Here is a 26,108-nt window from a genome sequence, read left to right as displayed (position 1 = left end):
TTAGTAACAATAAACTGGGCAGAATATAAACAGAAAGAGGGAGAGAGGGTTAAATGCCTGCAATCCTCATGAAAAGTCTTTGTGGAGGGATATCCATGGTCATGTGAAACACAGCTCTATGTTTCAGTCAATAAAACATGTCCTATCAAGACACGAGGCAGACACATGGATGGAATTATTACTTGAAATAAAATATACCTGATTAATACAGAAAAACACTGTGCATTACTCTTGGTTATCCTTATCGCTTGGCCTCTTTGTTAATTATTCCATTTATAACAACAATACATTTAGATAGTGTAGCCTTTATTAACTTTATTACAAATTACTTCTCAAAAGATGTGCCTGTTAATTAAAAAAATATTCCTGGTGATCAGTGTTGGGGAGACTTAAAGTACATGTAGTTGATCTATGCAGTTAAACTATATTTAGCTGTAACTTGCTGGTAGTTAAACTACATTCACATTTTGTGCTGCATCAAGTAGTTCAGGTACTTTTTGGGTAATTTTTTGTAGTTAAACTTCTCAATTTGCAAACTACAATTTTGGGCAACAACATAAAATTAGGGGATTTTTTTAGATTTATTTTTTGGAATATAAATTGTATTTCACCATTGAACGGAAGACACTCCCTTTTTCTTTCATCCTGAAGTGCTTTGAGGGTATGATCATGTCATGACATCACAGCCAACGCTGCCTCTGATTGGCTCGCCCTGGCAGCACTCAGATGCTTCGCAGATGTGCGATTATTATTAACGTCGTGTGGTCGTCACCACCGTGGACAACCCTCCCGCCAGCGCCACCCCTGACAGCGATGTGCCGCCCCATCCATGGCCATATTTTGTTTCATATACACCACATGGACCTTCTCAATTTAATGCTGAAAATAAAAAGTAGTTACTAAAACTAGTTTTTCTAGCCCTAGTTTTACAAACTACAGGGGAAGAAATATAATTTATTTGAACTACTTGCAGTTTTACAAGCTACATTTGCAAAGTAGCTTCCCCAACACTGCTGGTGACTACCTTGTGAATCTAACTGAGAGAATGTCAAGAGTGTGCATTGCTCTCACCAACGTTAAAGGAGGCTTTATAAAATATTTTCTGATTAGTTTCATACTTTACTGTTTAATGCATAATTCCATATGTCTTCCTTCATAGTTTTGATATTTTTAGTGTTAATCTACAATGTGGAAATTAAACAGAAATAATAATTTTACAAAAAATACTGAATGGGAAGGTGTGTCCAAAGTTATGACTCATACTGTACATGAATATTGTTCATGGACAAACACTGTCCACATAGATAAAAATACTCACCTTGCCCTGTTTTGCTATGGTCTGGATAAGAAAGTCTGTTCTAACATTGTCCACATTGGGAACTAAGATTGAGCTGTACTCAGGGGTGATTTCAGATGGATAAATGTACTCCTCCACCTTGGTGTTCCAGTGGACCCAGTGACCTTCAAGGAAGATAAATGCGCATGCATTAAAATAATTCCACGGCATAGAAATTATCACAAAATATAACACTTTTTATGTTGCCTCCCACTCAGACACATATTTCCACATTGCACTGCACAATTTTAAAAAATCTAAACTATCTGCAAAATGCCTGTTTGTGTTGGAATGCTGCTATCATACATCATATGTCTTGGCATCTACTCTACATGTGAATACATCTGTTGTTTTTTTTTTTAATGAGTGAGTACCATCTGCTGTGACATAGTAGTCAAACATGGTGTCTTCACTGTCAAGAGGAATGTCTGGCAAATTCAGGCAAATGCTTTCATTCGCTCTGATCCAGATCTCCATCTTCCTCCGGTCGTCCAGCTCTAGTAACGCTCCAGTGCTCCACATCAGAGCAAAGACATAAAGTCGCTCCAAATGCTCTCTTGAAATCTCACCACACTGATCCTGGAGAGAGTCAACCACAAAAAACATTAATTTGAGCATTTATTCAAACACATAAAACAAGGTTGTTTTCAAAACTTTAATAGTAAAATTAAACCCTTTGACCTAAAACGGAATCAGTTTTTTTTTTTTTTAAAGAAGAATGAATGAATTACTATCAATTCAGTCTTTCAAACGCTAATTATACAAAATTGTCATAATTGGAGCTTTTAGCTGTTCCGGTAGTTTCAATTCCTATTTTATAATAACACTAAATGATATTATTACAAGAAATTACACTAACAGAGAGATGCAATTGGTGTCATTTCCCTTGATATTACTGTGTGATTGAAAATTGGGCAAAAAGTGAAGTTTCATGACAGGGGACATTTCTTTCATAGATTAAAGTCCTGTTTTCAACTATATCTATTAACTTATAACCTTTTACATGTTTCTATAATAGTTAATAATTATAAATTCATTTCATCTACATAAATGTTGCCTCTTATACCAGCAATTATTTTGCCCTTCACAGTCTGAATGAACCTTAACCATTAAAATGTAGTTCTCTTTGATAAAAACTGTTAAGTATTGCATCTCTACCTTTGGTGGAATGAGTCCCTGCAGCATGTTGATGCACTGCATTATGACGAAGGCCTCTAGCAATTCCATCTTGAACTCCAGTGACTGCACACTGAAACAGTAAAGCTCAGGGAAGGAGAACGTGAAGAGTTCTCTCAGCACTTCTGCTTCCTGAGGTGAGCGTTTCTTTAACCAGCCCTGAGAGCAGTAAACACATCGCTGTGGTTAGTTAAAGATGGTGTTTAATCCAATACATTCTTTTGTCCAGTTCAGCAAATAGGTCTTCTCTAGGTTCTCTTGCTGTCTGATCTCTGTGTCTGCTGTAAAGTGATTTGGACTGATTCGCTCAACTCAATTCCAGCTAGTCAGTAACAGCTTGTGCTTCTTGCCTTGAGAAAAAAAAAACACACTAATGAGTTTGTTTTGGGGCGCTGCCTTCTGACGGAGCAGGGACAGATGTAGTTTCTTTGTTGGTGCTTTCAAAAATCAAGAATTACATACTTGACCTTTACAACTACAGTGCATCAATTACACATATTAGCCATCGTATGATAATGATGTACAGATTTTGTACATATATGTGTTGTTCATAACATTACCAACTACAGTTTATTCACCTCCAGTATCGGGCTCCAGTTGAGCACAGATGAGCTCATGAACACCATGCCGTTGCGGGAGACAGTAGCAGGAGATGCATTGTCGATGTTATGAGGCTCAAACACCACCTTACAGTTGGGTGCCATGGGTATGCGGTCTCCATTTGCCAGGGTAAGGGTCCTATTATCATCCAGGACTGAGTTAAGGTTTTCGATCCAAATAGCATCAACCGGTCCATCCAAGACAATCCAGATGTGCTCTCCTGAGAACGAAAGCATTATTTATTTACATAAGTATTATTTTTAACCCATAAGAACCCAGTGCCTCTTTTATGGCAGTTTGCAAATGGATTTTTCTCTCTATTTAACCTTTTTTAAGTAATTTATCACCATTTATTATTATATTATCCTCTATATTTAGCCATTTTTCACTGTAAATCATGTATTTTCCTATGTTTAATTTCCGATATTTAGGTGAGGCAAACATCAAAGATGCTTTGCTACAAGCAGCAACTATGTTTAACTATAATCCTATATTTAATTTATTCATTAATTCATTTTCTGAACCCGCTTTATCCTCACTAGGGTCATGGGGGTCGCTGGAGCCTATCTCAGCTACTTATGGGTGAAGGCGGGGTACACCCTGGACATGTCTTCAGTTCATCACAGGGCTGACATATAGAGACAAACAACCACTCTCACACTCACACCTATGGGCAATTTAGATTAACCTATCAGTCCATGTCTTTGGATGGTGGGAGGAAGCTGGAGTACCCGGAGAGAACATGCAATCTCCACACAGAAAGGTGTTGGAATCAAACCCAGGAACTTCTTGCTGTGAGACTATCCACTGCACCACCATGTCGCCCCGCATGCACTGATAGGTTAACTGGTTAATCTAAATTACATATTTAATTTAGATATTCATAAAACCTCAGAGTTGATTAAAAGGTTATTATATCAAAACAGAGAAAACTGAAGAAAAAGTGACTGTTTCAGCAAATACATTATTCATTGAACATAAACCAAGTGTGTCCATTCACTGTCATTGATCCAACTCCATGGGTTTTATTGGTGAATCAATGTTGTAGAAGATGACAGTGTTTCCACGTTCACTATGAAGCCTTTGAACGTCCAAATGGTTCATATCTGATAACTATGAAAAGATGAAAAACTGCATTTTACACCAATTATTTACATGTATTGATGAGATTAGTGGATCAATAGTTATGAACCTTATAACGCCAAACATATTGGATTTGATACATGAGTTTTGAAGCCCTCTACATGATCAGTGTGGTATGTTTTTTTCTTGAAAAACCTGATAGATACAATTAGATACATGCAATATACATATAATCCACCAGGGGGGAGGAATTTGTTCACCAGAGGCCTTTTCAGTGACGGTACAAGATTGTCATTAATGAGGAAGGAGGCAGAACTTTGCCAATTTTGAAAAGGAATTACCAATTTGTTAGACATGTTTGTGTTATATTATGTTTTTGTTTGTTCAAAAATAATATTTGAGCACTGAGACCCAATGTATCAAATGTGATACAAAATTAAAACTCATACATGGAAATTGATATTTGAAAAAATATTTTTTTGGTTGTTCAGAAGGACCAATAAAGGCTCCAGTTTCAAAGAACTGGAATTTTCTGTCAATGAGCATCAGTAAATGCTTTTGGTCACCAGTGGAGGTTTGGGTCTTTATGGGTTAAATATGTCAAGTATGCCACAAACTATCCTTCTCTTATGCCTAAAAGTCCATTTAGGAAAATTAAGCTGGAAAACTATTGTATGAGCTCAACAAGAAGGGGTTTAAAATGCAGCCTTTTTCTGCTGGTTTTGTAATGCTGTGGGTCACATTCCAGTTTGCTTGTTCAGTCTGATGCTTAGTGTTGGTCGGTGGATAAATTCCGTTGGATTAAAGGGCAGCAGTCACAGTTGGACTAAACTAAAATAATTACTTCCTCTTGTTACATTGCTGCTACTCCTGAATAAAGTATAGAGCAACTCTGCGTCATCTACTTTTTTTTTTTTTTTTTTACTCCCAACTGGAAGTTTGTTTTCACAGTGCAAAAAAGCTTTTACAGCTTGAACGGCGGGTTCCTGTACAATTTACAGACATATGGAACATCCTACTTGAATATATGCATAACAGCATAAAATACACTTCAGTACTTTAGATGCATACTTTGACGCATTATGTATGTTCACACTAAAGCGCACATAAATTTTTAATCAACTGTGTAGGCGGAGGATTGAATTAAAAATATAAAACAGCTGTTGGTGTTGCTTTGAAGTAAGTTCTCTGTAATAACCCAACAGGGATTCCTATCATGTTTTGTCTGTTAGTAGTGAAATAATACTCCTACATTTGCATCATAAGCTGCCATTACAGTTGGTGCTTATGTCTCTAAAACCCACCTACAATGTTTAAAAATATTCAGATTAATCCCAAATGATGTCTAACGGACTGTTCAATATTAAGCTTTGTTGGATAAAATGAAAAAAAGAGCTAAACTGATAAGCAAAATAATGATTTATTATAAAATTCACTTTTTTTTTTTTTTTTTTTAAATCTTATGCAGCACTAGTCACAAGAACTGTTTATACTGCATATTTATTCAGATTTTGAATATCAATGTATGACACCAAAATTGAGTGAGGACATTTCCTGACCTTTTTTTGCTCTCAGTGTTTTCCTCCAAAGCGTAGAGAAGATACCATCAGTCCAGTCGTTAGTGGCTACATCCAGTCGACCGAACATCTGAGGTGCTGTGATGGCTTTGGGGTTCATGCGCATTTCTCTGTGAGGCTGACCACATTCTGAAGAAGCACAGGATCAAGAGAGGCGTCAGATTGTTCATTTTATAAAGACAACAGGATACATTAACACTGGACCATAAATACAAAAAAACCACTTTAGCTCTGGCTTGTGACGTCTCACTTCAAATATTAAGACGTTGAAATATTATTCAAATTTCAAATATCAAGAGTATTTTTTGCATATATGATTTACGAAAACACACTTAAAAAGCATACCTGTCATGGCTTTCATGAGTGTGTGTATGCATGTTGTCTTTCCAGCACCACTGGGCCCCAGCGCCATCATGCCATGTCGGACCCTCTGAGTCTCGAACAGTTGGATGACCTTCAGTTTCCACGGAGGGTGGCTGATCAGGCCCGCTTCCTCAACCTGACAGATTTGGTAAACACACACTTGGAGTTCTCTATTTTTGTTGCTAAAAATGTGTTTTGGATGTTATCGGTTACTAAAAACAGCCGTGTTGAAAGTATATGTTAACATACACATACAAATAAGAATACAAGCATGTGTGTGAGTGTATGCCTATATTACACACACATTTAATACACTACTGCATATGTAGGGTAATACTTTATTTTACTCAACTGAAATGTGTAGGTTTTATATGATGCACAGATTGGATGGCACTTTTAATTTCATTGTACATGATACAATGACAGTAAAGCTATTCTATTCTATTCTATTCTATTCTATTCTATTCTATTCTATTCTATTCTATTCTATTCTATCAACATGTCTTGAGTTACATACCCTGTGTTTTCTACATTTACTTACAAAATGACAATGACACATTTTATCTCTCTGGGAACAACAATTTGAAGTATTTGCGTAATATAAAAGACAGATGAGTGCCACATGCCATTGGTCTTTTGCAAGTTTTTCTCACTCTTTTTACTGTCCATTTCTCTGTAATTTTACTTTTTTCTTCCTGCTTTCTCCCTCTCTCTCTATTCATCTTTCCCATTACTGACTGTGTTTTTCTACAGCTTCACTGTTTGTGCCAAACATACACTTCAAATAAATCCGCTCCCACGTACTTGTGTGTCAATAGCATCCTCTAGTTCAGGGTAGCCTGCTTTATCAAGTTGGATTCCAGGGAAGAGGTCCTCAATCAAGCTCAGGAAGAGGGGTTCATCCTCATCAATCTAACATACACACATACACACACAAGTGAACACATGGATGCAAATTTACTCAAACTTAATGGAGAGTTTCTCATACTTAAAGTGCTATTAACCCTTTCTTGCATCAATTGTGAAAACCTTACTCAATATTTTTTTCTTGAGTGATTTTTTTTTTTACTCTTTAGGCATGAAAAAAACAATGCAATTGAATTTTTTTTATGACCCTGTTTTTCATGGAGTTACAAATGTCCACTCAGCTGGACACCATGCGTTTAATTTTTGAAGTGAAGATACATGTATTTAAAACACATCATCATAAAGGGATATACTGTGTGAAAAATATGAAATGAAAACATTTTTAATGCCGCTAATGCCATTTTCTCACATTTTAACATACTCTAATACTAGTTGTTACTCAATTCATGGAGATAATATGCAAAAAAAAACCAAAACTTTTTATTCAAGGAAACTGTTAAATACAGTCTAATAGCCTAATAATGAGCAATTGATTTACACTCAGACATGTTACTGCAGATTAGGTTTATCTAGAACAACAAAGTTTTATCTAGAACAACAAAGTTACAGTAATGGTATGAATTGCAGTGTATGGGATGATGGATAAGTGTCCACTCTGTTGGCTGATATGGAACTAAAACAACAAAATCCATGAATATACAAGAGAACAGCTGGAGAATAGCTGTCCACTGTAGTGACCACTGTGCATGAAAGGGTTAAATTCCAGTGCCTATTTTTTGCTATTAAATTTGAAAACAAGTGGTTCCAGGCACAACAAACCCCGCCCCCTCGCACATATTGTAGCTTATTTTGGCATCGATCCAGCTGATGTCATCATGTCTACGTACAGTATGTGCTGATGTCAGCATATCAATTGCCTCTATATATGTGGCAAGTTTGAAGTAAATTGAAGCAAAATTGATGTTTTTATAGACATTTGAAATTTCACCCATTATAAGTAAATGGGAGAAAAAAAGTTTTAAAAAATGCATAAAAAATTTGAACTTTGACCTACTTTTTCCAAAATCTAACCGTGTCTATTCTGGGTCACTGGCAATCTATAAACCCAATTTGGTATGAATTCAACCAATAGTTTTGCTGCTACAGACATGTGAAACTCTGCCCATTATAAGTAAATGGGGGGAAAAAAAAGATGCAAAAAGTTCGTAAAAAATTTTAACTTTGAACTACTTTTCCCAAAATATGATGACATCTGTTCTCAGTCTCTGGCAATGTATAAACTCAATTTGGTATGAATTCAACCAATAGTTTTGCTGCTCAAGTCTTAGCAAACAAAGAAACAAACAAAGAAACTGAACCAAAAACAATACCCTTTGCCTCCCCTTCAGGGGGCAGGGTCATAATGCTTTATTGAAAATGGTAGACTTATTATTCACAATAATAATTCTACAATCTTATTGAAATTTGGAAAAAGACTTATACCCATTAGTAGTGTTTGCAATGCTTTAGAATATCTGTTGCTGTATTGTATTCTGAGTTAGACTAACCAGTTTGGAGAGGTTCATGTCCCTGAGGACCCTCATCACAATGGTGGACTCTGTGTCATTGGGGTTGGCACGTTTGGCTGCTCCCAGTGTTCGCAGCACAGACAGAATGTTCCTCAGGCCAAAGTCATAGTGCACCTGGAAACAGACAGCAATGGAGATTAAAGTAACTCCACTGTTTCCTCCGTCTGCAATGAGCATTTTCAAGTATTTCAATAATGCATCAGAGAGTGAGTGAGAGGAAACCCTGCACACAGACCAAAAAAAAAAAAATCTCAATCATAGACTAACCAAAATTGTGCAAGATATTCAGTCAAAATATGTAGAAATTTTTCAAAAGGTTGTTTCATTTTTCCGACACACGCACAGAGTGAAAATAATCACCTCTTCACTTTTGGTACACGATGCAATTATAATGTAAACACCGACATAAAAAATGATTTGACTTGTTTTTCCAAAACAAGTCTGCAGAGTGCTTCACAGACATGAAGACATGTAGGAAAATACACTCAAAAATAATCAAAAGCCAGTTCATAAAAATAAAAAATAAAAACTTTCAAAAGAAGACTCTGAGGTTGGATTTCTAAATGAGGGCTGTGCCAGAGTTAACTAATGCGAAGGAATAAAATAAATGATAAATAATGATACTCTCTAGATCTTGTAAAAACTCTTGTATTTTCGACCAGCTGGGGATGATTAACTTATTTTCATGAGAGCGTATGAGAGAATCTCTGAATGAAATAAATGATCTAATCTTGGCCATATTCCAGACTCGCTAAATACCGGGCTTTGTAACAGTGTAGAAATTGCTGGAAGAAAACAAAAAAAAGACTCCTGGATTTCTGACTTCATCCGTCACACAGCATAAAGTGGAGAAACTCTACTGACAGATACATACACCATGAGCTTATCTTTCCTTTTACCTGCTTGGAGAGTTGCTCCTCACACAGTTTGTAGAGAGTAAAGAACTTGCGAGCCAGCTCCATGTTGTCGATGAACCCACAGCTGGCTAATTTTACCCGAATAATAATTTGGCGATCTGGAACCATCATGGCCACAGAGCGAAAGTTAATCTTCAGGTTTTCAGGAAGCTCTTGGCGACCTGCATATCCAGGGTTCTGATTAGACAGGAAAATGGGAGGTAAGATCATTTTAGATCTCATATTATATTCAGAAAATACTGCAAAAACACACAAATGTTATTTATTTCTCACCAAGCCTGTTCTGTATTTGCTAACTCTAGATGTAGACAAAAACTACAGGGTTCTGATTAGACAGGAAAATGGGAGATAAGATCATTTTAGATCTCATATTATATTCAGAAAATACTGCAAAAACACACAAATTGTTATTTATTTCTCACCAAGCCTGTTCTGTATTTGCTAACTCTAGATGTAGACAAAAACTACAGTTTTAAGTAAATACAGGAACATCATTAAAGTTCATAACAAGCTCCACCTTTCACATACATGAATCCCTATGGACTGTCTATGCACAGATTTAGCCTGTAATTACTATGTTTCTACATGTGTGCACAGACAGAAACTCACACAAACACGCACTAAGACAAACAAATGCACACAGAAGGGAAAAGACAAACTGACTCCCCTAACTCCACACATGAGAGGATCATTTCTGTCTGATGACTTGGTGTGGGATAGCAACTGTCTCAATGAAATAAAGTCATCTAAGTAGAATTGTATGAAGTCTACAATAATTAACATACACAAAAAACCTTACAAAAATAAGCGATCTTCCAAAATAACTCAATCTAACCCTTAACTCTTAACTTTTTGTTAACTGACATCACTGAGCTTAAATAAACACACAAAATTTACTGATAAAAATATGTCTTAATTCTATTTGATTCAGTCAAACAGGAGATTCTACAAATGCCTATGTACCCAAGTGCATAATAAAGATACATCTCATTTTCATTCTGAAAATAAATAGATTCTTCTTAAACTCTCCAAAAATAAACTGGAAATATAATCTTCTCCAGTCAGTAAATCGCTATGACCATCAGTACAACATAAAAAGTGGATTTTATCTCCATCGTTTTTGAAATAATGATGCTGTTATGTCTGTACCATAGTAAGAAAGATGCCAAACTCAGGATTCATATCCACATTGTCCCCGTCGGTGAAGATGAAGTTTTTGCGTCGCTCCTTCTTGCAGGTGAGCACAATAGCGATCTGTTGGGCCGCCACCGACAGAACTGGGAGGTCAATGCGGTTGAACTCGTCAAAACAGCCCCAGGAACCGGATTGAGCCAGACCTGGAAATCACACATACGCAGATGTGTCCAAAATCTGAAAGCTTGCAATTCCACATCCTTTTTTTTTTTAAATCTAATTGTGGTCACCTGCAAAACAACTTCTCTATGGTTCCTATTTGTCAGACTAAAATTTTCATTTTTTAACCTAAATCTAATGCTTCTTGATTGATATTACAAAAAAAATCACTCATTTTCTTTGCTACGCTATCATTCTCTCACCTTTGAATATTCTTCCAAGGCCTCTGAAGTCCATCTGGTCAGAACAGTTGAAGACCACAACGTACTTTCCAAGGCAGCGGCCCATGTCTTTGATTGTCTCTGTCTTACCTGACACATCCAAAAAAAAAAAAAAAAAAAGTCTCTATATAGCACCAATACAAAATCAAATGAACTGTTAAACTAAAAGACCTGTTACATCTCTCGTTCAGGTATTATGTATTTCAGGCTACGTTTACTGTATCTACTATGTATTTGTGCAGTTTCATGGACTAATGCCTTTTGAATATTATGTAATATCCAAATACTCACTATGTAAATCGAAACAGTAATACAAAAAACACACAATAGGAGATATAATGAAGTTGAATGGGATAATAAGAGTCATTGTTTTTATGGATACTGCAAAAAATTGAGGTAGAAACCAAGTTTACAGACAAAAATGTGTTCAATTTCATTTGTATTAGATTTAGTGTAATACTGTACGTTCATGCTATGTGTGTGTCATTTTAATCAAAACAGCTGCAAGTAACTCAAATGTTGACATTAACACTAAAATTACGGGGATATGATACCATTGGCAAGAGACAGAATCAAACAGTACATTTTTCAGAGATTGCATATTTTTGGGATGTTTAGATAAGTGCCAAAGTTAACATGACATGGAAATAATATAAACATTGACAGTAAAAAATTACAAAATGTGTTTCCTCTGGCTTAGACCATTAAATATTTCACATGTTTTAAGATTTAACTTTGACCCTGTTGGAGAAATACAGGTGTTCAAAGTCACATTTTGTCTGCATATAAGTACATACATATACGCAGTGGTGTAGTCCAGGGAATACGGAGTATACCTACTTATTTTTCAGTCAGTGTTGCGTATACCCACTTCTACATCCCCTCTAATGCGCACCATTTAATAGTATCTGAGCCAAATCGCTAATTTTTTCCCCTAAAATGGTGAAACCATGACCTGCCCAACTCTGCCTCTAATTGGCTAGTACTTGGTACCTTCATTGATTAGACTGGTTAACTTTAGGCATGAGGCGTGATGAGCCAATCAGAGGCAGAGTAGGGTGGGTCATGCCAAGGAAAATATTGCTAATTTAGCGCTGACCACCTCTGGAACCTGATTGGACACCTCAGGTGCCAGTGCCATCCCAGTTAATTAACAGGTCACTGCACATCATTTGAAAAATACACGATTATTGGAAATGTGAACAAGAAAGGCAGAATAATTGTCTTTCAAGTGAGTGACACATAACAAGAGAACCTACTTTCATGGAATACATAATTCTGAGGTAAGTTTTAAGGTGGTTTCCAAACGAGTCACTGTTTTAAACTACTGGTCATATGACTGTAGACTGTAGACTTAGACAAGAAATTTTATAGCCAATAGTTAAACTGTGTGAGTAGGCTAATGTTATGAAAGGCTAACGTTATGAAGGGCTAACGTTATGAAGGGCTAACGTTATAAAAGGCTAACGTTATGAAAGACTAATGTTACGAAAGGCTAACGTTATAAAGGGCTAACGTTATAAAAGGCTAACGTTATGAAAGACTAATGTTACGAAAGGCTAACATTATAAAGGGCTAACGTTATAAAAGGCTAACGTTATGAAAGGCTAATGTTATGAAAGGCTAACGTTATCCTATGTTTGCCTCATGTTGAATACATTTACATTCATGCAGCTGGTTGTGTGACCAGTAAAACCTACAAACTGCTCCTGCTCAAGTCATGATAATTTTATAATAGTGAACAAATACAACTGACAGATTTTTGGGGACACTAAATAGAGTAGTCTTACATATCACTGTTTCTAAAACAGCGTATTTCTGGACTACAAAAATAAAGAAATAAATAAAAAAGGCAAAAATTGAGAGTATACCCACCTCTCCACGGACCACTGCATATACGTATCTTTTCAACACAACAATGAATGAATTGTTGTTTTTACCTGTTCCTGCAGGACCGGCTGGGGCTCCACCCATACTCATACCCAGAGCCTGAGCCAAAGTAATGTAGCACCTAAGCAAACACACATACAAATCACATTTATAGTCATGAATATAATTAAAACCTTCCAACAGTTTTTCTTCTTCCTCACATTTATCACAGAATAAAACTGGTGGGATCTGACCTCCAAAGGGAGGCTGGAGGGATGAGAACAGTGCGCTCTAAGGAGGTAGGGATTCAAAGGCAAGGAAACTTCCCAAGGAGATGACTGTCACCAAGACGTCTACTCAAAACACTTCAGGCTTAAAAACTCTTATTTAATAGCTGTCCTTTTGTTAAAATTTCTAAGAGATTTGTCCCTCAGATAATTCAGAAGAAGTTGTTTTAAATTCCATGTAAGTGTCCTCTTTGTTCATTTTGATGGAGTGACAGTGAAGGACAGAAAACATGAAAGAGAAAGAATTAAAAGCAGGAGTGACTGAAAGGAAAGCAGCCGAACACACATGAATTAAATTGGAGGAATTAAATAAGGCAGGGAATGTAGACAGTAAGGAAATAAAGGGCTGTATTTGTGCCGTTGGCCAGAAAGCCAGCATGCCACTTCTTGGGAGGGACGCTGTCTGATGTCTGCTGGTAGCTCCCTCCCTGCTGCTGTCTCTTCTCATTTCTTTCCCCCTGTCTCTTCCCATTTTATTCCTCTGTGTCTCCTCTCATATTACTCTCTCTCTCTCTCTGTCTGTCTGTATGTCTGACACTGACTGTTGGTGGACTTCAGCGTCCCTCTCTTGCGTCAGATTCTCTTTCTCTCTCTTTCTCTGTCAGTCATCTCCTTCTTGTCAGTGACAGAGGTGATGACCACTGTGCGAGAGTGTCTACTGTTCTACTCTAATTTATTTTGTTCCAAATACCGCTGCTCGTTGCTCACTCACTAGCTGGCCATTACAGTGAATAAATGTGGGAGTGCCTACCAGTCTTTGCTTTTGTGATAGCAAGTGATGCAATTTTACCTGTCTACACACATGAAGCAACTGCTACTATACAGCTCTGGAAAAAAAATAAGAGACCACTGCAATTTCCTCTAAAATCAGCACGTGTGCATGTATGACAGCCATTCCATTTGTGTGTCTGTTGAATTCCAACACAAGCACACCTTATTCTACTGAATAAACACCTGATCCACATCTTATTTAAGAAGGAGAATTATAAAAACCACTACTGTGCAGTGGCGAGTTCTCATAGACTGCAAGGGAAGCCTGGCTTCCCCTAAAATTATGAAAATTAAATGGTTAAATATGTACGGTTATGTTGACATTTCATTGACTACAATTGTGTTAGAACATGTTCATCTCACAGGCGAGTTCGTTCAGAATCAGCTTTATCACAAATCAACAGACTCGATGTTGTTCACTTCTCATACATTCCTGTTGCGCTGTTTTCTCATACGATCTATGGTCAATGCATTTGCCCATAGACGCTCAGCGTCTGTGCACTTCAATGGGACTGAGTGGAACAGTTTTTTTCACTGCCTCAAAACTGGACGGTAATTGGATAAATGCCGCGATGTTGTCCTGCGCCTGGATGCTCGGCATCTCTGGGGGTGATTGGAGCTGTGGGTGGACCTTGGCTGGGCTGGACGCTGGGCTTCCACGTGCTGATTGGAGGATCAGTCGAAAGGCTGAATCCCATTTGATTGACAGCTATTTTGAGATCTACTCCTTCTCTTGACACAGTTCAGTTTAATACCGTCACACATTCTGCTGTGAAATCAAGAGAGAAACCACCACGAAATTACTTGTTCATTTCTTGCACTGTAAATAAAACACACTCATTGTACTTCCTTGTTTCAATTTAACATAATTTCAATGTTTTCTTGTTTACTTGGAACAATAAGGTCACTGACCATTTTCTTAAAATGGAATGGAGGGCCGAATTTATGTTTAAATAACTTGAAATTTTTTTTGATGTAAGCCGACAATGAGCTTCCCCTCTCTGAAAGACGAGCACCTGCCACTGCTACTGTAGCCACCACTATCTTCTTACAACAGGCAAAAACAGTGCTGTTAGTACAGCAAAAGTAACTGGAATCCAAAAATAACTATTGAAAACAACTTGACTTGTGCTCTGACAATGTTCCCAAACTCTGAGTTCTTCTATCAGGACAATGCTCCTGGACTCAGCTAGGTCAATAAAGGTTTGGATGACAAACCACCAGATGAAGACCCTGTCATGGCCAGCCCAATCTGCAGACCTGAACCCACTTTGAAAACTTCTGGAATATAATCAAGAGGAAGATGGATGGTCACAGCCACGGAACATTGCTGAGCTTCTTTAATTTCTCTGCCAGGAGCTGAATAAAGTCATCCAACTGCAATGGAGGAGAACCACGACACATGAAAGCTGTCTTTGAAAATCAGGGTTATTCCAGCAAATATTGTCTGAACTTTTACCAAGTAACAACATTAGTATTGTGTTGTTTAGAAATGAATATGAACTGGTTTTCTTTGTTATTTTGACCATGTGTTGTGTTCTGCAAATACGTGCTCTAAATAACAACATTTTTATTTGGAATTTGGAAAAAATGTTGTCGGTAGTTTAGAGAATGAAACAAAAATGCTCATTTTACTCAAACACATACCTATAAATGGTAAAATCAGAGAAAGTGATAATTTTGCAGTGGTGTCTTAATTCTTCCAGAGCTGTAAATGCATCCATGTATGATTGGACTTTCCACTTGTTAGCTATGCACATTATCGTTGCTATCAGGTGACCCAGTTGAAATTAAGCAAACGAAAGCAGACCTGAAGCAAATCTCTAGATATTTTCATTAATATGAAGAGAACTTATTTTGGAAAAGGGAGGCAGTCAATGGGAATTAAAGGTTCAAAATGGAAGATTTGTGCATGTCCTCATGTAAAGTTGGTGTTAGAATCTGTGTTGTGGGAACTGGTCTGACAGGATTTTTAGTGTACTTGAATGCATTTCTAGAAAAATAGTAGAAGATGGGCATAAGAGAAGAACTAAAGAACTAGCGATCAAATGTAAAGATTTTCATGGAATAACCGACTCTGAGTCCTTTACATAGAAATCAGTCTATTGCGGCTGTTGTCATGGATGTAAATAACTGAGATAGCCCTTATCTTAGCTGGCAATCCTCAACAAAAACATCAGTTCCCAGTGTAAAAGAGACTGCAACACGAACGTCATGTGAATCTTCAATAATGAATATGTAACAAAAGATATGAAGTGTCATCTCTGAAGGATTTTAAACAAGGTGAAGAAATAGGGAAACGTAGGAGTTGTGATTGCAAATACAGCCAGTTATTATGTGTCAATAAGATCCACATCACAGGTGTCAAACATGCGGCCCGGGGGCCAAAACCAGCTCGCTTAAGGGTCCAATCCGGCCCGTAGGATAAATTTGTGAAATGCAAAAATTACACTCAAGATATTTAGTCAATCCTTTTGCTTTAGGGACTTTATAAAGCCTTACTTTAGTCTCAAGTGGGTCAGATCCAGAAAATACTATCAAAATAACCTACAAATAATGACAATTCCAAATTTTTCCACTGTTTTAGTGTAAAAAAGTGAAATTACATGAAAATGTATACATTTACAAACTAGTCTTTCACAAAAAATACGAAAAACTAGAAATGTCCTGAGAGAAGTAAATATAATTTTACTAATATTCTGCCAGTTACTAGATAAATTGTGTATTCGCAGATCCACTGTGATCTGTAAATCGTAATGCACGTTTGCAAATGATAAGCAGAGGCATAATATAGTTAAATTTAAACTTATTTTTCTTAATAAATTTTAGTTTTTTCATGGTTGTTCATGTTATTCACATTTTTAAAAGGACAGTTTATAGATGTAAACATTTCCACAATTTAATTTGACTTTTTTCACTATAAAACACATTGAAATATTTGGAGTTGGCATTATTTATATATTATTATGTTATTAATTTACTGGTCCGGCCCACTTCAGATGATACTGGGAGGATATGGCCCCTGAAGTAAAATGAGCTTGACACCCCTGATCTACATCATTTGTCATCTGCTACATTAAAAATACAGCAGTTTAAGTATTTGTTGTATTTGTGGTCTCATATGAAGTTGGGGATAATAAATAATGGCTAGTCTTTCTTGAAATTGTGTAAATACAATTGAGACTAGGAAACTGTTTAGTGCATTCTCTAATACTGTTTTTGTTTGTGCCCTAATATGTGGAACCTCTACCTGTCAGTCAACGGTGTAATGACAAGCCTTTCAGTGCAGCCCAAGAATTCATTCTGGTAGACAAAACCCACGTCTGTGATGTTGATGATCATCTTGTCTGAGTCTTCATTGAAGTAGAAACGGCACTGCTTCAGCCACTCAAAGTCATTGGGGCTTTTGACGTGTAGCCGGCACTGGGGAGGGACAAAATTAAGGATAAGACAGAGCAGGAGACAAAGAAGGATGTGAAAAGGAGAAGGATTGAAAACAGTAAGACAGCAGCAGAGAGACAGGGAGTAAGATAAATGGACAGAGATGAGGGAGAGAGAGAGAGAGAGAGAGAGAGAGAAGATGTAAAGAATAGGAAATCGAAAGGAGCCATTTAGGAAGTGATGTGAGTCAGGAGATAAAAGCGGGAAGAAGGAAAGGAGGGGTAGAAGGTGGAAGTATGGGAGAGATGAGGTGAAAAGAAGGTTATTTTAAAAGGTGGTAAAAAGGGGGAGAGTCAAGAAAGTGGGGAGTCAGAAAAAGAGGTGAGAGGTCATAAGATGAAAGAAGCGGGAAAAGAGTAGAAGAACAGGGAGAAAGGTGGCAAGAAAAAGCAAACTCAGACAATTTAAATAAGGATATAGAGTTTAAAAGATGAGAACAGATATGAAGAAAACGGAAGGGAGAGAAGATAATTGGAATTAGAGCAGGACAAGAGTTAAGTGATTACTGAAGGATGAGAGTGCGATTAAAAAAACGACAGCATGATATATGAAGGATACGTGCAAAAAAAAAAAAATTGTGCAAACAGATGGGAAGAGAATAAATGAATATGTGACAGAGACTGGAGGAGATTATATGGTAATGATAAAAAAAAACAAAACAAAACATTCAATTCAAGTTACTTCAGACTTGTTCTATTCACCTTGAGATACACGTGGCCATTTATATTCCTGGAGAAGACACTTCAAAGACAGGGATTTCTCTAACACTAAATATCAGTTGAATTCTATAAAAAATGCTTCTAAGACTTTTGTCAGAGAGAATTCACTCTTTCCAGTGAACAGATCTGGTATTTTGACATCTAAGACCTACAGAAAAAATATAGAAAAATAGCTCTCGTGGGCAGAGGATTACATAGAAAACTTGAATCAAAGATGCTCCATTTTTAGTTACCATGCAAGGACTGGATAATCCATGTTTTGCTCCTTTCTAATTTAAAATTGTAGTATACAGTTTATAGTTTTATGTCATTTATTTTATGGAGGCTACAGTGTTGTGTGAGTTCTGGCAAGTGGGATGCATGGTGTTATAATAAAAAGTTTGATCATAAAACTGGAATTTCAATGTAATTTGTTCTGATATACATAAATAAGTTAGGCCTAATAAAAAAAATTAAAGTAACAATCTGTATAGACATTTTTGAGTAGAATAAACGTAAAAGAATAAGTTAGTATAACTAAATGGAGTAGTTTTTACACAATTAAAATCAAGTTGGTTCGACTTAACTAAACTTGTAGAGTACAAAGTAAATCATGTTGTTTGTACTAAACCACAGGCGTCAAACATGTGGCCCGGGGGCCAAATCTGGCCCACCAAAGGGTCCAGTCTGGCCCTTGGGATGAACTTGTGAAAACAAAAATTACACTAAGATCAAATTTAGCTGAATGTGGAACTGAACTAACATGAGTTTGACACCCCTGTACTAAAGTAATAGAGGTTGCCTAACTAGAGAAGTCTTGTGGCATTTATGCAACTAGAAAAGCACTCGGAGAGCGCAGACCTCTGCCAAGGCAGATCAGTCCCCTCCCCTGATCACCACCAAAATTTTATCATTTGTTCCTTGTGCCAGTATCAACATTTCCTCAAAATTTCAACCAAATCCGTCCATAACTTTTTGAGTTGTCTTGCTAACAGACAGACAGACAAACCCTGATGAAAACTTAACCTCCGCTGTTACACTTAGCGCAGATAATTATGGCCAAGTTGAAATAACTTTAAAAGATCCATGCAAATCGTTACCTCAATTTTTTTAAGCTGAGCCAACATCATTTGTTAGAGAGCAGCTTACTTACCAGGTCATCAAATATGTCCCTCTGGTGGACATGGATGGTGATGAGAGTCTCATACTTGGTCCTCTCCACAGCCTCCAGGTCTCTTGTGGTCATGTCAATCAGTGTGTTGAGAAGATCCAAGAACAGCTGGTTGGTTTTAGCCATAATACGGCGGTCATATCGGGCGTTCGTCAAAGCCTCCTCTGCGTCTCTTGTCCATATCATCTGAATCCCCAGCAAGCCAACCTAGATCAAGGACAAGAATGTTTTAGTTTTCTTATACATTCAAACATAAACTGAGAAATTAAATAAAAAAAGGTTTAAGTTCTTCTAGAGTGTTATGTAGATTTCCATAAGTTTGAATCCCACTATGACTAACCTGAGCTGGGAAGGAGTTAAGAAAGTCAATCAGCTGGAAACCAGGCTCCTGGATAGTCAGGGCAGCCTGTCGAATCACAAGGTGCAAAGACCTCTGGGATTCCTTCAGTAAAGCGTTAAGCCAGAACTCCACATTTCCCTCTGCTGTAACAGGATGCTCCAGCTCCACAGTTTCCCCTTCACGTGATGACACGGCCAGAATACGATCATACACCTGAGAATGTGACATGACCAGTATGAATCACAAAATAACCTCTGTTCCAGTCGTTTCCAACCTTTTTTGACTCGTGACCTCATTTTTAACATCACAAATTTTTGGAGACCCCAGACATTCAAGACAGAAACTTTCTGGGGTTTTTTTGCTAAAATTCATTTGTTTTTGATCATGTAATAGTTTGCTATACTATGTTGCTAATAAATGTTAATTTTAGACGACATTTAGTCTATATAATGTATATTACTATGGACGGAGGCAGAAAAGCCAGTTTTCCTTGGTCAGGATATGTACAGTCAGTCCAGCTTGGATTTACAAGGCTGACAATTAATACTGAACAAACAAGAACTCAAACTATGAATTATGAAAGAGCTGCAGCATCTGAAACCAACCACAATGAACATAGTGCCACAGTGCTTCAGTTTCAGCTTCAGTTTGTCATGTCTTTTATGGATTGGGATTGTCTCTGTCAACTCACCATATATTTTATTACTAAGGTTTTTTTTTTAATCTTTATCAATTACTACAAATTTCAGGCGACCCACTTGAATTTCAGGCGACCCTATGAGGGGTTCGGACCCCAAGGTTGAAAAACACTGCTCTATTCTGTCTTTATTATTCTAGTTTTACTAGTCAGCTAAAAGGAAACATTTTTTTTATTAAAAGTTAGAAAAGTTATTTAATTTTTGTCTTAGCTGTTTGTTCACAGTACAAACAGCTGAAAGCTCTATCTTGAATATTAACAACACTGTCAGGCATTGAGCAAATTAGGATAAACACATTTGTAAATTTGCCCTGTAAATTAGTACCCTAGATATTTGCTTTATTTGGATAAAATATTCTTAATTTAAAGTTGTGAAAGTGAACTTGCTGTTAAAATACAGCATATCTATTCAAGCATTGTTTATCTGGTTAAATATTAAAGACAGTGTCACAAAACTTAAATCAGATTGAACAGAAGTGACTCTATTGCAGTGCAACAACTCAGATCCTATGGAGATTAAGAAACAGCCACACTTTGAAGTTCCTTATGAAAAAATTCACCTTGTCATGAAATCGAACAGTTTTAATGTTGTCAAAGACGTTAAGCAGGTGGGCTTGGATGGTATGGGAGTCTGACGCCTGGCCCAGGATCTCCAGCAGGGCAGGGTCCGAGACAAAGAAGAAACGAGGAAACAACAGACGCTTCTTTTCCAAATACCTGTTTTACAAATTTTTAAAAAATGATTACTTCTGCCCTCCAATTCCCTATGATATGGTGCGAACTGCTCACATCTCATACCTATATCTAAGTGTGAGTTATGAGCTCTCTCTGGGATTCCACTCCTCCATACTCACCCTGTAAGTGACTTCTGGCAGATTTCCAGCTGTTCAAGAAGATGAGGAAGCAACTGTCCCATGGTCTCATCTCCCACACACGACTGCACCACATTGGGCATCTCATGAGCTCGCATCATGATCTTCACCCATGATTTATCAATGTTTGAGAAACGCTTTGCTTCCTAGAGGAAACAGGGTGAATCACACCTGACTGCAGAACTTCAGGTTACATTTTTAATACAACCATCAAACACAACTACTGTCAGCATTATACTTAAAGACTGAAGATAGTTTATTGATTTAAAAGTCAGGTACTTAGTCCATATAAATCAAATATTTGACAGACAAAAGAATCTACAATATTTAGTTTTCCCAGTTGAAGCAATGAAAAAATAATGTTGAAACTTCAATTCATGGGAGCTTGCAAACTACTTTATTTTTTTGTATTTGCAGGTTGGCCCATTGCGCTACATTTCATCATTACTACGCACATCTTAAGCTTCACCGACACATTTTATTTTTAAATGGATTAGATTGAAAAGTTTTACTAAACATCCAATAAACCCAAATTAGATATTCAAAACGAGGAAACTTGAACAAATTCTACAATAAATGGCAACCGTTTATGGATTTTTTTGAGACAATGTAATTCCCTTCCCCCTCCTTTTTTTTTTTCTTTATTACTTACTTATTTATTTATTTTCTTATGTTAATGTCACCAGTTTAACTATTTTATTCAGACTATGTCTTAGTATTTTTTTCATTGTATTGTTTGTCTGGTTTCATTGTTATTTGTTCCTAAAAAATATGCAAATCTGAAAGTAATGGTGTTTACAAACCCGGTTAATGTTGACATCAGTGTGCCATGGTGTTGGCATGTACCTTTCATTTTCTTGTATACACATCAATAAAAATATGAAACAAAAAAAAGAAAAAAAACATCCAATAAACCCTAAGGATAATTTGAAAATCGGATTAATGTAAAAACAGCCATTTCTGAAATCACTTGGATATTTTTTTTTTTACACAAATGAAGAATATTTAATTTTCAAAAATTAATCTCTTCACTAGTTTCCACTTTCTTGCTCCATAATTTGATTGATTGATTTATGTATTTATTTCGAATATGAATGTCAAAACAGAAGAAAATAAAGGAACAAAACAAACATAAGACATATAATACTTATTCAAAAAGGAGTGAGAGGAAGTAATAATTTAGCTATGAGTACTAAACAACAAAAATACATATCTAAAAAAGAAGTAGAGTACTGTTTTAGCAGAAACGGACAGAGGTGAAGTGTATTTTTTCAAGAAACCCATGAAGTGAACTGAGAGGTCCTACGTTAATTTATGCAGTGATCTGTGTATTCAGTATAAAAAAAGCTAAGAAGGTTAAAACTGTCATTTTGATAAGCATTTATTGTACTGTATCTACCTTAGGCAGCTGTTTAGCAATGTCTCCACCAACAAATACAGCCTCCAGGTAGATCCACAGATTCTGCACCGTCATCCAGTTTTCTATGATATCGCTGGTGTTGGAAAGATTTTGAACCCACTTCTGAATCTGGGCTTTAAATGGGGTATTGTATCTGGGGAAGAAGTTACATGACGAACATAAAAAATGACCTTAAATCATATCTGTAATCATTATGGTATTCCACACAGATGTACCTGTTGTTCATAAGGGATCCTAAAATCATCAGACTGTCCTCCATGCTGGTTATTATCTCTGATGTGCTGTCTCCTCTCAGTAGCAGCTCACCACGTGTCTTAAAGATGGTGAATGTAAAACTCTTGTTGTCCCATTCTGCAATCACTTGTTTCAACTTCTGTTCGATGTCTCGCTCCTTTACTGCGCTGATGCAGATGTCCTGTGTAAAAAAGGTACCAAGCGGCAGAATAATATCAACCAAACTGAGTAAACTAAAAATATAAATACACAAATGTTGCTGTCAATGTACAGGTCTGATTTATGTCAAATGTAGTAATTTTAAGAACATTTTTTCCCTTTATTTTTCTTTAGCAAATGAACAAATAAATAACATTAGCCTATCCTGGCACATACAAATCCACACATACAGAAAGTAATTACCAAAAATTTGAGGATTTTCTAGGTCAATAGGAATAATAAATAAAATAAATAAATGAAACTAAATAAATAAAATAAAATAAAATGACAATAGAATTAAAAAATTATAAAATCAGATCATAGTATTGTACAATTTTAACACAGAATAGAAAATCATGTCCATACAGAGCTGTGGTTTTTCAAGAAAGCCATAAATGGACCCCATGAACAGGCACATTTCTTGTCCTTCTTTTTAACAATCTATGTTATCCTTTTATGTGTGTTAGCTCTTTTATCCACAAACCAACAGAAGGTACAGCATGTCCATGCTTTTCCATCAAAGTCCAATTATCCATCTGGCTTGTAAAAGTCCAAAGTCAATGAGTAGTGACTGCTGTAAGGTTACAGCAAAATCTTCAGGATACATGTCCAGTACATAAAGTTTAGAACATGATGGGACTTCCTTCCCAACTTCAAGGCTTATACACTCTATCACAGATTTCCAGAATTGCTGTAGCTTTGTATACTCCCAAAGACAATGATATAAAGGACCTATTTCCTCTGCATTTCACACAGAAATCTGAAATATTGGGGAACATCTGACTAAACCTACTTGATTTGATATAAGTTCACATAAGCCATTTGTACTGTAACTAACTACATTTTGTGTTAACAGATTGGGTCTGGGCTTAAAACAAGCAATTTCCCAATCTGCTTCCTGAATATCTAAGTTTAAGTCATGTTTCCAAGCCTCTAGTTTTTTGATTGTTGAATAATTTCAGTAACATTTAACCAATGACTAAATAGAATAACAGATGTATCAGCCTTAAAAAAAAAAAATCACATCGCTTACTTTATTCCAGAGGCAATTTCTCAACGACTGCAAGGGAAGCTCGGCTTCCCCTAAAATTACGAAAAATAAATAGTCAAATATGTATGGTTGTGTTGACATTTCATTGACTACAAATGTGTTAGAGCATGTTCATCTCACATCTCTTCATTCAGAATCAGCTTTATCACAAATCAACAGACTCGATGTTGTTCACTTCTCATACATTCCCGTTGCGCTGTTTCCTCATTCGATCTCTGCTCAGTGCATTTGTCCGTAGAAGCCCGGTGTCCATGCACTTCAATGGGACTGAGTGAAACAGTTTTTTTCACTGCCTCAAAACTGGACGGTAATTGGATAAATGCCACCATGTTGTCCCGCCCCCGGACGCTCGGCGTCTCTGGGGGTGAATGGCGCTGTGGGCGGACCTTGGCTGGGCTGGACGCCAGGCTTCCACGTGCTGATTGGAGGCTCAGTTGAAAGGCTGAATCCTGTTTGATTGCCAGCTATTTTGAGATACACTCCTTCACTGACAGAGTTCAGTTTAATACTGTCGCGCATTCTGCTGTGAAATCGAGAGAGAAACCACTACGAAATTAATTGTTCTGTAAATAAAACACACTCATTGTACTTCCTTGTCTCAATTTAACATAATTTCAATGTTTTCTTGTTTCAGTTACATAATTTAATCATTTCTTGCCCGAGTTTAATATCGTTTTGTTGATAGTTAAATCAATCATACTGTTGGCTAGGTCGGAGTGAACTAGCTATCTAGCAGGGTGCACACGATGGCAGACAACGCTAATGGAATGGAGGGCCGAATTTACGTTTAAATAACTTGACAGTTTTTTGATGTAAGCCGACAATGAGCTTCCCCTCTCTGAAAGACGAGCAGCTGCCACTGCTTTATTCTTACCTCAATTTCCTCTTTATACTTGAGCAGAGGAGCCTCCATAATGTTTCGTAGCTTGAATGCTTCAGTTTCCACTTCAAATGTGTGCCCAGTCACCTGATCACAAATCAGATACATCAACTGAGATCCACATTTATAAAAAAGGGCTTCCCTATCATATCACATATCACATCAGCTGCTGTTTAAAAAAAAAAAAAAAGTAACTGTATCAGTATTGTAGTAGTGGACTGACCTCAGTAATTCTCTTCCAGTGGCGGGTCATCATGGCCTTGTTGGTCATCAGTTCCAGCAGGGGGCAACACTCACTGAATTCGTCAATGGTTTTCTTCAGGTCCAGGAAGGCCTGCCACTCTTTCAGAGCACGGGGCAGCTTGCGACATCTGACATCAAAAATACATCCAGCATTCACCAGGTATTTAAAACATATACAATATGTTACTTTATATTCCACACAACTGATCAATTCTGCATGAACAGTCTAAAGGCCATTTGTGCATGTGTGCCTTAAAAGGACACATCCCATTTCTTCCAGCACAGTCGCAAAGTGTACCCAGCCCAAAGTAACACTTCTGAAACTGACAGACAGCGTTTATGCCAGAGGAGGAGGTTGTCCTGTCTTTTTCAGCTCTTACATCAGCACATATTCCCCTAGTGACTGCTCACAACCTTCCACTATTGTCACACTATCAGAAGAGTTCAAAAGTGGACATCTAATGCCTTAACTTGTATTCCCTTCAACTCTTTTTGCCCTTTGTGTTTTTTTTTTTCTTTTGACTGACTTAAATCTCGTAGAGAAAAGTGTCTTCATAGCCTTAGAACAATGCTACATGGAGCGCATTTTAGAGCAGGGGTCTCAAACTCATTTTCTTTCAGGGGCCACATTCAGCCCGGTTTGATCTGCAGTGGGCCGGACCAGTAAAATAATAACATAATAACCTATAAATAATGACAACTCCAATTTTTTGTCTTTCTTTTAGTGCAAAAAAACCCTATTAAATTATGGAAATACTTACTTTTATAAACTATCCAAACAAAAAAGATGTGAATAACCTGAAAAAACTGAAATTTCTTCAGAAAAATAAGTGCAATTTTAACAATATTATGCCTCAACTTATTATTTATACATG

General features: G+C 36.9%; 1 protein-coding gene across 1 annotated transcript in view; it reads right to left on the bottom strand.

Annotated features, from left to right (window-relative positions):
• Positions 1-26,108, bottom strand: part of dnah5 (dynein, axonemal, heavy chain 5) — a 153,966-nt gene that overhangs the window by 81,657 nt on the left and 46,201 nt on the right. Inside the window, exons 32-52 of the mRNA XM_030157779.1 lie at positions 25,214-25,361; positions 24,985-25,077; positions 22,843-23,042; positions 22,607-22,760; positions 21,190-21,353; positions 20,896-21,052; positions 19,639-19,851; positions 19,281-19,505; positions 17,239-17,411; positions 13,002-13,072; positions 11,044-11,151; positions 10,637-10,824; positions 9,470-9,664; positions 8,550-8,684; positions 6,940-7,047; positions 6,118-6,271; positions 5,755-5,901; positions 3,091-3,332; positions 2,495-2,671; positions 1,711-1,915; positions 1,319-1,461 (exon numbers count right to left, since the gene is read on the bottom strand). Coding sequence (XP_030013639.1) covers positions 1,319-1,461; positions 1,711-1,915; positions 2,495-2,671; positions 3,091-3,332; positions 5,755-5,901; positions 6,118-6,271; positions 6,940-7,047; positions 8,550-8,684; positions 9,470-9,664; positions 10,637-10,824; positions 11,044-11,151; positions 13,002-13,072; positions 17,239-17,411; positions 19,281-19,505; positions 19,639-19,851; positions 20,896-21,052; positions 21,190-21,353; positions 22,607-22,760; positions 22,843-23,042; positions 24,985-25,077; positions 25,214-25,361 — 3,400 coding nt within the window. The remainder of the gene's footprint in view (positions 1-1,318; positions 1,462-1,710; positions 1,916-2,494; positions 2,672-3,090; positions 3,333-5,754; positions 5,902-6,117; positions 6,272-6,939; positions 7,048-8,549; positions 8,685-9,469; positions 9,665-10,636; positions 10,825-11,043; positions 11,152-13,001; positions 13,073-17,238; positions 17,412-19,280; positions 19,506-19,638; positions 19,852-20,895; positions 21,053-21,189; positions 21,354-22,606; positions 22,761-22,842; positions 23,043-24,984; positions 25,078-25,213; positions 25,362-26,108) is intronic.

This window comes from Sphaeramia orbicularis, chromosome 16 (genome assembly GCF_902148855.1).
Source record: "Sphaeramia orbicularis chromosome 16, fSphaOr1.1, whole genome shotgun sequence".
In the NCBI taxonomy this organism is placed as follows: domain Eukaryota; kingdom Metazoa; phylum Chordata; class Actinopteri; order Kurtiformes; family Apogonidae; genus Sphaeramia; species Sphaeramia orbicularis.
This window is presented reverse-complemented; position numbering and strand designations above follow the sequence as displayed.